Source organism: Amia ocellicauda, chromosome 7 (genome assembly GCF_036373705.1).
Source record: "Amia ocellicauda isolate fAmiCal2 chromosome 7, fAmiCal2.hap1, whole genome shotgun sequence".
NCBI lineage: Eukaryota > Metazoa > Chordata > Actinopteri > Amiiformes > Amiidae > Amia > Amia ocellicauda.
This window is the reverse complement of record NC_089856.1, coordinates 5080797-5095223: the sequence shown is the minus strand read 5'-3', so window position 1 is coordinate 5095223 and position 14427 is coordinate 5080797. Positions and strand designations below refer to the sequence as shown.

Here is a 14427-nt window from a genome sequence, read left to right as displayed (position 1 = left end):
CCTATGGACAGCAAATCCCAATACAATGTAATAAGGTCACAGGGTACAGTGTGCTGTAGTAATGACAGGGTAAGGGAGGTCATATTTGCACTGTGGTCATTAAACAGTTCTCACAAAATTAATTTGCATTGTTGGCTGTGGTTGGGCCAGATACATGGGTTCCAATTAGCATGTCACTGCCTAAGACATAGACAAACTGCTGAAAGTGTTTGGGTGCTTTTCTCTATACTACTACAACTGTAATGTAATACATGTAATACTTTGTTTATAGTTATAGAAGACAACTGCCAGGAAGTGTTCAAGGAAAGTAAATTACAGTTACAGGAAAAGAGATAATGCGATTAACAGGTAAATACATACAGCCAACCACTTCTGCCCCTCTCCTCTGTTGTCAGAATTTGGTATTGGCAATGTTTGAGGATAGGAAAAATAATAAGTCTAACTCTGGGGATAGAAGCCTACATATAATTCTTAGAATAATATTGATCACTTCACAGAAAATATATATCACTACAAATTAACAGCTTGTGGCTTTTCGGTAAACTTTCACATGTGTCAGAGAAATGGAGCGATATCACTTGTGGTAATCTACATACAAGAAAATTATATATATATATATATATATATATATATATATATATATATATAGGCTATATATTTTCCCCGACATGCATTACTATATCATTTTGCTTTACAAATTCTGATAAAAAATGCTTTACATACGGAGTCACAAAAAAAACAGCCTACGTTAACAGATTCAAAAAGCAGCAGGCAAGTTTTCCTTTTTATTTTTTATTTCAGTATTTCTAACTGCAATTGATATCATTGACATACACAAGGGGACAAGGACAATTTACAATAAAAGGACATGTACATATCTACATGTCAATGTAATAAATAAATAAATATGCACAAAGACATTTCCTGCTAACTGCAGAACTATGTTTGGAAGGGGACCCCACTTGTGCACACTTAAGGAAAGCGTTGCCTCAGACACTCACCAGTGCTTAACAAACATCATTGATATATCTCAGCCTCTGAAGTTCTCATGGCTTACCATGGAGACCCCAACCGAGCCAAACCTGCCCGTGTCACAGTGTCACTGAGCCGGCGTCATTTTTCAACAGCCCATGTTACAGATAGGACAAGCACAGATTACATGTTCTGCTGCTCTTGTAGTGGTTTTTAGTAAATCCCAGGATACACCAATGAAGTAGTAACAAGTTTATTACAGAAAACATAAATACAGGTTAACCTGGAGTCCTCCTCTCACATTAGGTGAAGAAAATAACTAAGGATGTGAGTTGGGAGGAGCCTTTTTGTATCTTCAGATTGAATGATTCTAAAAACAGCAGTTGCTTGAAATAAAGTAGCCCCCAGAACAGAGTAAATACAAACTAATGATTGCTTTATAGACCAAATTAGCAACATGAAACCATTAATAATATAAAGAATATAATACAAGTACATTTTCCTACTACACTCTCTTTGTGGGTAGGAATTCACTTCAATAGGACATGGTTTGACTTGTCTGACCTATATATATTTTGTTTTGTGCAGGGGTTGAGAGCTTGGGAAGACCCAAGAGCTGGGTGAACTCGTCTCTCTGTATGAGACATCATGGGGAAGATCGCCATTCACATTTTCCTGCTCTTACGCTCAGCCTCTCTCTCGGCATTACTGTCTTTTCATGTACACCGCAGCCTGGTTGCCTCCACATGCTGCAGATACAGTGTCTTTGCTTTCGGTTTACCATCAATTCCCTTTCAAGAAGGGGAGACTCCAGATGTCTGGGCAGGAATTGGGCAAACAGGCATTGGGACGTTTTGTTTAATTTGAAACAAACCAAACCAGAGGGAATCCTGTGCTAAACTGATGACTTTACTCTCAACTGTGACTTGATTGTCTGGTTGGTTCATAGACACAATAAACAAGGAACGCAGATAGGATATCAACATCAGGGCTCCTGTTACATCATATGCATGATAATAGCCTGCTCTAATTGTTCTTGGGTCATTTTTTAGTGAGATAAAACTGTCAAAATATTGACAAATGTGCAGACTGTGTCACGTCTTACACTGTTAGTACAGATCCAAAGCAGTTTACTGTTCACCAAGGGTTGGACGGTACACCTCTAAAGTCTGCTGTGGTTTAGTGTGGTTTTCTCATGATGTTCAGCATTTCACCACATGTTTCAGGTAATCAATAGAATTGTCACAGTGTTACTATGCTCTTTGGTAGAAATGACTGTGTTTTCCAGTCTGCTGCTGAACGTTTTGAAAATAGAGACCGCATGCAGTTGCCTGTTGTCAAATGGAAGAGTACATTTTACCGCAGAAACTCAGAACTGTAGGGAAGCAACGAAGAGGGAAACAAACACCAAACACGAACCAAAAACAAAAACAAATGGAAGAACAGCACAGATTAACAATAATATTTTAGAGAGAGAGAGAGAGAGAGAGAGAGAGAGAGAGAGGAGAAAATAAATGTAGATTGTTAACAAATATGAATTTCATGCCCTTATTTCACAGTTCAGATGAAAGTGTTCAGATTCTAGAGGTAAAACCAGTAGGTAAAGCAAGGGGAAATTGTTTAGCCTCACATTGCAAAATTGGACAGTTTTCATGGATTCAGGGCTTTACCAGGAATCTACACTGCTGCACCGCATATTAAAATACCACATGCCATAATATCACCACATTGAAACAATCATTTTTTTGCTAGTGTCTATATTGGGAATCAAGCTAAAACTGTGATACGGTACAGGTTTATGATTTACGATGTGTGGGTAGGTCAAATGAAATTGGTCTAGGCCGTTGCATATGTACATGAGAACACATTAGAAAACATAACTCACCAAAAAAAGAAAAGATAAAATGATGCACATATCATATTATTGAGTGGAAAGTACTGAATCTAGATAGCGGTACTTGTAAAGGACACAGAAATGACTGACTTCTTGACAGGGTACTTGGTATTGAATTTCTAGGGCCAATCTGGTTTTCCCTGTTAAAGCTTTGTAGCCCAGTTGGCACACATTCATGGGATTTGATGATCTTCAAGTTATTTTAATTTTCTAACCACCAAATATATTCCCGATAATTAATATATATGCATGATACTCTTCCTACATGTCGACATTCAATTCAGAAGGGTTGAAATTACTAGTACAAAAGACTCAGCCTCACCATTCCACACTCTGGTTGAAATCAACTCTGGTTATCTGTCATCTGTTAACTGTGTTGTGAGGCTAGCCAGATGTAGATTTTATATCAATTTCTAGACCTTATAAGCTTATCTAAATGTATGAAGCTGACCTGCTGTTGTTGTTCTTGTTTCTGGTAAAAGAGACAGTTTCCAATTTTCCCGATCTCTGGATCAAAAACTGACCAGGACTGGCACAAACAGATTGGAAGATCATTCTTTTTTCTACACACTTCCATCAGTGTCTACCACCCAATTCTTTAAAAAATACCAGAAAAAATGTATACTTTCAAACATGGAAATGGTCAATTTTCTTAATTCCCTTTCAGTTATTCCCTGGGTTCAAGGCACATGTATGTTCTTCTCTATAGTCTCTGTACTGGACAGGACAGGTCAAAGTCTGTCCCAGTTTTATGCTGCGGTTACCATGTGTGCTCGTCTCTATTTTCAGTGTCTCTGACAGGAGTCCATGCTAAACAACACATCCTCAACACCAAACACAATTTCAGTTTCTCAACTGACCAATTTACAGGCTTAAGTTTAACCTCCTCACCTGCCTGCCACACATGGCCCCCAACGCAACTCTTATCAATGGGATCGGTTTGCCGGCTTTTGAGCTCTCTCACCGAATTCTCTCACCCACTCAGCGTCAGTTTCTTCCAATAATCATAAAGTTTTCCTCACATCCTCTCTCTCTTGACCTCTCTCACAACACATGTTTTCCTCACATCCTCTCTCTCACAACACCCACTGCATCCATGCACAATATTGCAATTCTACTTATAGTTCAGTAGTTAGTTCTCGCTTTCCTCTGCCTCCTTGCTCTTCTGAAACCCTGGCCTCTCCCCCCTACACCTTTCTTTAGCCCTAACCTTTAATCACTCTACTCTGTACTCTCCTTTGTGGCAGCCCTTCTTATCCGGGGAATAAGACCACCACAGCAACATCACAGACCACCCCCCGATGCCTCCTGAACACTCACATGCACAGACCTGCTTTTCCTCCAGTGCAGTGCTCCTTCACTTTCACACTCGCTGCACTGGCTGCCTTTACAATCGAACCTCACACTTGCTATCAAGGCAGAGCGGTGCTATACCTGATTTGTTGTGGCTGTGTATTGTATGATGCACAGTATAAATTCAACATTTATAATTAAAATCACTATTACTCCTGCTACTACTACTATTATTATTATACTGTAATACTACAGTATTACCTTATTATAACTACATTACTATATTATTATTACACATTATTTGAAAAACAGTGCCTGACGACCAAACTGTGGCTGAAACAGTGCAATCAGCCAATGGCAACCCACTGCGGTAAATGGAAACACCAACACAAACACCATGAGAAAAGACTAGCAGCGGGCCGCGTCTGAATCTGACTCTGAATGTACAAGCCAATGGGAGGCTGTACCAAGCCTGGTTCCATAAGTCTTCTATCATGGACTTGATTGTTTAATTTCCAGAAGATAGAATTTCAATGCTCAATTCGTACCACAGTGTGATTCACAAGACACAGGCACTTAAAACCTGATTACAGCACCAGCCTTCACCCCCCCCCCCCCCCCGCCCCACCCAATAGAGGAAGGAGATGTGGCAGTCCTGTCCTCCACATTCTCACTCTTTCCCCTCACTCCTTTCGAAGCTCGCTCTTCCCCACCCTCTCGTCTCCCTGGCTGCTCGGCTTTCACACACTGTAGTAGGAGGGGCACTCCCGCCTTCAAATGTTTTGTTGTTTTCCCCTCAGTAGCAGTGTAATAAGTGGCAGCTGCTGAAACAACATCAAACAAAAACCAAAAGGTAGAGAGACAGAAAAGAACAACATAAAAAAACAGAAAGTCCCCGGGAGCTCTCTGTCCCCACAGGTTCAGCACTCAGACTTCACTCGAGCAGCTCCCAGCACAGCGTCTTCCTGCTGTCTCGGGATGACAGTGCTACACTGCAAAGAGCCGGGCTGTCACGACGCACTCTCCTCTCACAGACGACTGATTCACGGGTTGCTCCTGTGGGTCACCCTGCTCTCGCTGTCACAGGTGGTCGGCCTGGCGCTATTTTTCACCCTGGTGTACCCCGTTCAGGTAAGGAGCTGTGCTTACCCTTCACCACCACAATGTTTTGTGTAATTTTGCCGAACCAGCAGTGACAAAATGCACTGAGAGGTTATACAGCTGATTTTGACAGAGTTTTGTTTGGGTTTACTTCCTAAAAAAAGAAAAATGACCACGAATGAATGGATGGTTTATTTCTCGTCCACAATGGTTTTCTGAGTGGATTTAATTTGCTGCCTGCACATTTGCCTCTTCCTTTTTAAAAACAGTAGAAGCAGATGCTCGCTTATCAGTCCTAAACAAGGGGAAATGGCACATAAACTGAAATGTGTGAAAGCTTGTGAGGGACAGAATAGAATGCCACAACTTACTTTCAGTGAGGAAGCTTATCAAAGAGCTGCTAATGTGCAGAAAAAGTTTAGATGATGAAATGATTTAGACTATCCACTGCAAAATGTATTCTCTTCATAGTATTCCTTGAACAACCTGGCTGTTTGTTAGAGGCAGTTACAACTTTGTAGTGTGGTTTCAAAGACAGGAAATTGCCTCAGAGTCTGTACTTTTTGACAATAGCTCTAATGTACCACAATAAAGAACCTGGACTTGAGTTTTCAGAAAGCGTGTGTGAGGTCGTCTGTACCAGGACACACCTGAACTTTGTATTAATTCTTCTTCAAGACTTAATGTACATCATAATATAAGAAATTCCATGCATAATGATCATTTAAAGAATGGTCTCTAAGAGACAACGGTGTAAATAAGGGTTTCCAAAACAAGAAAGTACAACACAGTCTTATTTTATTTCTAGGGTCCAGCTGTCTTTTTAACAGAGATGTAATTTATTCATATCACTAATATGTTTCTGTATAAAGAACCATACTGAAGCTATTAAAACCATTTAAAAATGACTTTGAATCAAAAGTTTATCGAAGACAATTATTTTAGACATGCTTTCCTGCTGCAATATTGTGAGGAAGTGAAACCCTGTATTTAGGAATGTATGTCAGGAATTTATGGAAAGTAACTTACATCCACTTTGGAGAATTAACGAAACTGAACTGACCAATCCCTAGGGACTGAAATATAATTCACATATTGCGGACAACCACACTGAACCTGTTTTCCATGTTCTGTACCGAGATTACAAACCATGAGTGAAGCATGTTTGAGACTAATTTAGATCTTTCCTAACTGATCAGAAAACCACTGACCGCGACTCACTTTTAAGTGGGTTGTCCTATGATTACCCAGACATATTATTTTGTGGCCTGATTTCGTGTTTATTTAGTGATTTCTAATATTAAGGGGAGTGGTATTTCATTATTTTTTCATAGTCTCACTTTTCTTCCTGTAGGCCAGATTAGTCAGGCTCTTCTTCAGGTTCAGAACCATTGTTGATATTTTAATTATTTATTTACTTATAAATTCAAAAATACACATTGTATCTTTAACTCAAACAAAGGTGGATAACTTAAAGAAAGGCCTGTGCACTGAACAGAAAGACACACGAAGTGAACTCCAAAGCACAGCTTCAACCCTTCTGGTATATTAGTTCTTAATAAAAAATAACAAAAAAATGGAAAAAAAAACTGACAGGATGTAAATGCCGCCAACACCATAGGTCAGGTGACTTTTGACTGGACTTTTTGCACTCTCAATTTCCTCTGCGATTGTAACCACAGCAGATAGGGCCATCACGTCAAGTCTCAGCCGCCCTTCGCCACTCTTCTGTGCTGATCATGATCAAGAGGATGTGACGGAGTTTTAAGAGTGGGCCCCCTATCCAGGCAAGATGACACGCTCACAGGACTAAAACAGCGTACAATTCACAGAAGCGTGGGCTGCTGTAGCCTTTGCCTGAAAGTCTACGGTCACGCCAGGCCATCTCATCCAGGAATGAACATTTTACACGATTTGCTGGACTGTGTTGGCTTGGCAGCTTCCTGCCCAGTTGGCTGCTCGTAGGTGGTGTTTCACGGTTTGTTTTGTGCCTGAGATACTTTTACCAGTTTTTCCACTATAGGGTACAGTTAACCCAAGGGCAATCATCACTCAAACACCAGCATGGCTGTTCACCACAATGAATCACATCCTGAAAGCACAGCTGGGTTTGTCTGACCAGACGAGGCAATGGTGGTCTCCCTAGCACTGCCCTGGGCTAGAGTTGGGGTCAAACCATCCAGAGTATTCAGTAGCAAACACTACACTCTGGGTGCTTTCCCATAATGCCTTAGTGATGATCAACAGCCTCTAAATATACTATTTTATTCACAGCCAATTTTCACTTCTCTTCACAGATATCACTGAGATTGTATCAGCTATTGTTGTGTAGTTTTTTTTTTTTTAGCTATCACCAAACACAATGACAAAACATTGAAAAATTATGAAGAACTAGCCACAGGAATAGAGAGGCACAGGAAGACATGTGACAGACCGTGAACGTACCACAACTCTGATAAATCAACTCGAAAAGTACAGCACATCCAATGATTAGATGTGAATTTGAAACAGTCAAAGTCTGGATTCCAGTTTCATGTAACAATAGACATCAAAGCAGGCTATACCACTGCAGCAACTATACTATGGTGGTGGAGAGCCAGGTTTGAGGTCACAAGCTGATTTGGGGATTCAGGATTGTGATAATCTAGCAATAATACAGAGCATTTGATCATTTTAGTATTTGTATCTATTTCATTTTGTCATTAAGATGAAATTAAAATGCATTAAAAGCTAGACTTTCAAACTACTAAAAACACTTTTTATGCTCTATATGATACAAGATATGGGCGATATATTCGACTGTTACAAAAGGAGAAAGCATCGTACCAAATGTCACTGAGCTGGGCATGAAAAACATACAATCTGAAACACTGTGGACCCCTCTCTGCATGGCACAAATACAGTAACTGTGCATGGCTGTGAGCGTGCTGGGCTGCATCCCAAACAATTTCAACACATCTGAAAAAAGGAGGAAATGAAAGTTGCTGCCTATTATCCTTTCAAAAAGAAACTAACCACAACTCAGAGAGAGTGACGTACTCTGTGGCAAAACAGACATAACATCACTCATAATACGTTTTTGTCTTCACATGCAGCCTCCCCATTCTTCTGCACATGCATACTTGTGGAAATAATTTAATAAATAAGCATGAGGTTCCTCTCGAACTGTTTTGAGAATCCATTTAGCTGCATGATTTTCTCGATGCAGTTTGCAAAAAACAAACAAACATATAGTGCATCCGGAAAGTATTCACAGCGCTTCACTTTTTCCACATTTTGTTATGTTACAGCCTTATTCCTAAATATTTTCCTCAAAATGCTACAAACAATACCCCATAATGACAACGTGAAAGAAGTTTGTTTGAAATCTTTAAATGGAAGAAGTTTGGAACCACCAGGACTCTTCCTGGCCAAACTGAGTGATCGGGGGAGAAGGGCCTTAGTCAGGGAGGTGACCAAGAACCCGATGGTCACTCTAACAGAGCTCCACCGTGTCTCTGTGGAGAGAGGAGAACCTTCCAGAAGAACAACCATCTCTGCAGCACTCCACCAATCAGGCCTGTATGGTAGTGGCCAGACGGAAGCCACTCCCTCAGTAAAAGGCACATGACAGCCCGCCTGGAGTTTGCCAAAAGGCACCTGAAGGACTCTCAGACCATGAGAAACAAAATTATCTGGTCTGATGAAACAAAGATTGAACTCTTTGGCCTGAATGGCAAGCGTCATGTCTGGAGGAAACCAGGCACCCCTCATCACCTGGCCAATACCATCCCTACAGTGAAGCATGGTGGTGGCAGCATCATGCTGTAGGGATGTTTTTCAGCAGCAGGAACTGGGAGACTAGTCAGGATCAAGGGAAAGATGAATGCAGCAATGTGCAGAGTCATCCTTGATGAAAACCTGCTCCAGAGCACTCTGGACCTCAGACTGGGGTGAAGGTTCATCTTCCAACAGGACAACGACCCTAAGCACACAGCCAAGATAACAAAGGAGTGGCTACAGTACAACTCTGTGAATGTCCTTGAGTGGCCCAGCCAGAGTCCAGACTTGAACCCGATTGAACATCTCTGGAGAGATCTGAAAATGGCTGTGCACCGACACTCCCCATCCAACCTGGTGGAGCTTGAGAGGTCCTGCAAAGAAGAATGGGAGATACTGCCCAAAAATAGGTGTGCCAAGCTTGTAGCATCATACTCAAAAAGACTTGAGGCTGTAATTTGTGCCAAAGGTGCTTCAACATAGTATTGAGCAAAGGCTGTGAATACTTATGTACATGTGCTTTTTTTGCTTATACATTTGCAAAAATTTCAAACAAACTTCTTTCACGTTGTCATTATGGGGTATTGTTTGTAAAATTTTGAGGAAAATATTTTGGAATAACAAAATGTGGAAAAAGTGAAGTGCTGTGAATACTTTCCGGATGCACTGTATTTACAATTTTTCCTCAAAGCTTTCTTCCATGAATGATTTAATTAAACCATCTGGTGGGTTATAAAAGTACACATATTTTGCATTGATCACTATTAATAAGTATAAGTACATTGCAATATTTCTAAAATGCTGGTTTCGATATCTGAATGGAAATACCTTCCAACTGTAAAACAGGCAGGGAGAAATATTGTATTTTGTCGCAACTGTTATCTGTTCATACTTTTACATTAAGCTGCAAACAGTCTAGGTGTTCCATGTTATATTCTTGTGAAAGATTGTATCTGCAGTGTTTGGGGAGGAGGAAGCAAAGCAGGGAATGCTGGGAAAGAGCTGGGAAAATCGGGAGCGAGATGCTGTCCTCTTCCCACACTTCGGTTTAAAACCCCATTTAAGAAAGGAGCACCATCTCTGTAATTCCAGTTAATAATCTCTGTATTTTGTTTCTGCAGGACAAAACTGAAAAGCTTCCCAGTGTGTTGCTGATTGTGGCAGAAAGTGGTAAGGCTTATCTCATAGATACATATTCAGGTTTTATACACTGTATCACAACTGGACTGCAAATCAGACCTCAGCATGTCTCTCAATGTATCAGCATTATCATTTTTGCTGTTGCACAAACATAAACAAAGTGTGTTGTCTGTATTTATTTGGTGACAAAAGTTTGTTGTTTTCTCATTTATTTTAGTTTTGCATTATTTTTTACATATACACCAAAATAGCAGTCAAATGGAATTCAAGGTAACTGAATGCATGTATTTGCTCAGTAGTTGAAATAAGTGGAGTGCAGGCTTACTTGAAGGCAGACATAAACATTAAATCCTAATTAGACCTTATTAGGAATGTTGATCTGAATACAATAACACTTACTTACAAACTTACAACTTCAAACAAGAGCACTTGGCAGGGATATGGGATTTATGCAATAGTTCTTAAAACACAATACCCCAAACTACTACTTCAACATAAAACATTACTAGCAACACCTTAATGACCTACAGGCTACACAATGGTATTTTATGACATCATTACACTCCAAAGAAACTCCACAATAATGTTGCATACATGTTCCTTAAGTATTTTACAGTGTTGTTCAGAAACCAGATTTCCATTTAATGTACCTCCCGTTTATTCTAAAAGTCCTAAAATTACTTTTGTTCCCATTTTTGCTACATTTTCTTGAACATGGCATTGGAAAAACTGATTTCATCACAGCTTCAGAGAAAACGTGCTCAGAATTCTGCTGACCGTAGACTTTGTAGATGTTTCTGTGGCAGTGCACATTGTTCACACCATTTGTAACATCTTTTTCTGTATTGTGCAAAGAAAATAATGGAACCATTCCTTGGATGGAAGAAAACAGTGATGAAATGCTGGAGAATGTCACTTTAAAGCAGAATGGGGAGGTAGTGATCCGGAGTGATGGGCTGTACTACCTCTACACACAGATCAGCGTGCTACAATCAAGCCCCAAAACTACCTACACAGTGGAAATGAAGTGGAAGACGGGCAAAGAAGATAACGTACTGCTGAGGAGAAGATTCTCAAAGAACGACAGCCAGACCGCCACTTCGGGCTACATGGGGCGCCAGTTCAAGCTCTCTCTGGGTGACAGTATTTCTATCACCTGCTCTGGGAAACCACAGATAGACAGTCAGCCCACTGAGACATTTTTTGGGATACACATGCTGCAACCATTGAAGTGAACATGGCAGCTAGCTAGCAGAGGAGGAAATCTGAGAAGCATGTTCGCGTCCCCCCCTCATTCTGCAGTGGTGCCCTCTCTCGTGCTGGGATGGGATACTGGAAGGTTGGCTGGCCTTGCCCTGTGTTTTGCAGTCTTCTTGGTTGCCCATATCTCAGGACCACAGCCTCAGCCCTTGGATATTTGAAAGTCTTGAAGCACCAGGTTTACCTTAAAACATTTCGGCCACATTTTGCTCAAATGACAGGCAACAGGTGTCTACTTGTCCCTCTGCAAGAGACAAGCAGCACCACCATCAATGGAATAAACTAACAAGAAAAAAAAGATAGTGAAGAAGAAAACAAACGCTAAAAGATTAAGAATTTTCAGGCATAAGCTGTCAGTCTGGCTAAGCCCTGGAAACATTACACACCTGACACTGAATGTACTTGTGTATTTATATTGAGTTATTTATTTGTTGAACCAAGAAAACCAAAGCCCACATCCAAAACGATTGCTATTAAAGAAGAGGGCTTCCCAAGTGTAATTTAGCCGTTAAAGTATCATGCCTACGGTTTCTCTTCTCATTACTCAAATCCTGAAATGATTTGTAAGATAGTGCACTCCACTCACTTCCAAACAGAGATTAAATCAGAGATAAATCGGTTTTGATGCCCAAGGAGCTAAATTTAAATAGAAGTAGTAGAAAGTGGCTTCTGCCAAAAAAAATTACTTTGATAAATTACTAGATTTAGTAGATTACTAGATTTTGCTTTTTCGCAAGTAGATTGATTTGGTTAGGACCCTCTTTATCTCAGTTGCCCTGATCTGCTAATGAGAATAAAGTTTTGGACATGCATGTTCAGGAATGTAAAGAAAAAAAAAGAAGAATTAGATGTATTTGTGAACCATACTACAGGAGCCCAAGGTACTTGTATAAGTACAAACTTATTTATTTAAAACCATTTCTGAATGTCTGTCTGTGTTTACATCTGTCGATAGAACCTTTCCTGCTTGCTCAGGATTTCAGCAGTGTGCTTCTGTTATGTTATTTAACTTATTGTTTTTAAGAATGTTTCCTTTTACATACAAGGCAAGCTATTATCAAATGACTGATCGGAGAAGGAATGGGTGTCATTCCATTAGTACCGGTTTCCTAAGCTCACACAGAACAGTGATTCTAATTCAAGAAGCACTGTACAATACCACATATGTAACTCTCTGGTTGTCTATTATAATTATTTTGATTGTCTATCTAGGCTAATTATTTATTTATAATATATATTTTTCACTCTGCTAATGTTTGTTTTTTCCCACCATTATTGTCTACACCCAGAGCAATGGTCCTAACTGAAATATCATTAAAGGAGCAGATTTAAAATGGGAGATCCTGTTTTGACACACACAAAATTAAAGCTGTGATCCTTGGAGTGGGCATTATTGTGTTTAAATGCCTGAACAGGAGATGTGGCACATGAAGAGTCTGTGCCTACTGTTAGTGACAATACCCCCCACCACCTGTTGGCACAAACGTTTACAAAACCATAACTTGCTGGATAATGTATCCTTTACCCACAATTCCATGGTACAGCCTCCCCCATTTGCTATGTGCTTTTAATTAAATCTCACACGTTCACTTGATCGTGCGCTTTGCCAGACAGGTCTTTTGCAAAGATTAACTCTTTTTTACCAGCTTTGTGCTCATGCCCATTCCCACAGAGATGTGCTTTTAAATCAACAGCTGAAAAACCAAGCTGCTGGGGTGAGCCCACGTTAGTCAAAAGGTTTTGGTATGAACTGTCACGTCAGTGGCGTCATGCTGCAGGGGGGAAATCCCAGTTTTCTGTCAAGGCTGCATAGACAGGACAGGGTTTATTCAATCACACGACAACACTGCAACAAACAGAATGCGCTAACCAAGAGGAAAGAAAATGTGTATTTTTTCAACCCACGTTGTTTAGGCTTAGGTTTTGCTTAGGTTTTCTCATTAATAATATATATATATATATATATAAACTATGTATCTATTAGATTATTAATGAGAAAACCTAAGCAAAAATTATACAAATGCGTAGCTGGAATATTTTGCTAACCGAAAGGGTGGAACATGCTACGCTGGAAAAGGAAATATGAACTGTCGACACGGTGAGACTTTTCTATCAGTGAAAGAAAGACCACAGGCCTTGAAACACCAGGCAAAGATTCCTGCATCACCCATTTAGTTTCCTAACCTTGTCAACAACAAAAAAACTATCCAAAAACTCACACATAGGCATGTTACCAGTGCTATATTATGCTACTTAAACACTGATCAGCCATAACATTATGACCACCTGTCTAATATTGTGTAGGTCCCCCTTTTTCCACCAAAACAGCCCTGACACGTCGAGGCATGGACTCCACTAGACCTCTGAAGGTGTACTGTGGTATCTGGCACCAAGATGTTAGCAGCAGATCCTTTAAGTCCTATAAGTTGTGAGGTGGGGCCTCCATGGATCGGACTTGTTTGGCCAGCACATCCCACAGATGCTCGATTGGATTGAGATCTGGGCAATTTGGCGGCCAAGTCAACACCTTGAACTTGTGATTCATCAGACCAGGCCGCCTTCTTCCTTTGCTCCGTGGTCCAGTTCTGATGCTCACGTGCCCATTGTAGGCGCTTTCGGCAGTGGACAGGGGTCAGCATGGGCACCCTGACTGGTCTGCGGCTACGCAGCCCCATATGCAACAAACTGCGATGCACTGTGTGTTCTGACACCTTTCTATCAGAACCAGCATTCACTTTTTCAGCAATTTGAGCTACAGTAGCTCGTCTGTTGGATCGGACCACACGGGCCAGCCTTTGCTCCCCACGTGCATCAATGAGCCTTGGCCACCCATGACCCTGTCGCCGGTTCACCACTTTTCCTTCCTTGGACCACTTTTGATAGGTACTGACCACTGCAGACCGGGAACACCCCACAAGAGCTGCAGTTTAGGAGATGCTCTGACCCAGTCATCTAGCCATCACAATTTGGCCCTTGTCAAAGTTGCTCAGATCCTTACGCTTGCCTAT

The 14427-nt window shown here is 40.7% G+C and overlaps 1 protein-coding gene across 1 annotated transcript; it reads left to right on the top strand.

Annotated features, from left to right (window-relative positions):
* Nucleotides 1-4862: 4862 nt before the first annotated feature.
* tnfsf18 (TNF superfamily member 18) lies at nucleotides 4863-12800 on the top strand. The gene is made up of 3 exons (XM_066708094.1): nucleotides 4863-5290; nucleotides 10141-10189; nucleotides 11015-12800. The coding sequence occupies exons 1-3, from the start codon at nucleotides 5138-5140 to the stop codon at nucleotides 11392-11394; spliced, it is 582 nt and encodes a 193-aa protein (XP_066564191.1). The 5' UTR covers nucleotides 4863-5137; the 3' UTR covers nucleotides 11395-12800.
* The last annotated feature ends 1627 nt before the right edge of the window (nucleotides 12801-14427 follow it).

What these genes read in the sequence shown, in the direction of transcription:
- tnfsf18 (XM_066708094.1), top strand. Translation starts at nt 5,138, where the DNA reads ATGACAGTGCTACACTGCAAAGAGCCGGGCTGTCACGACGCACTCTCC. An exon ending in CCCTGGTGTACCCCGTTCAG is followed by an intron (nt 5,291 to 10,140) that starts GTAAGGAGCTGT and finishes TTGTTTCTGCAG; the next exon opens with GACAAAACTGAAAAGCTTCC. An exon ending in GCTGATTGTGGCAGAAAGTG is followed by an intron (nt 10,190 to 11,014) that starts GTAAGGCTTATC and finishes TATTGTGCAAAG; the next exon opens with AAAATAATGGAACCATTCCT.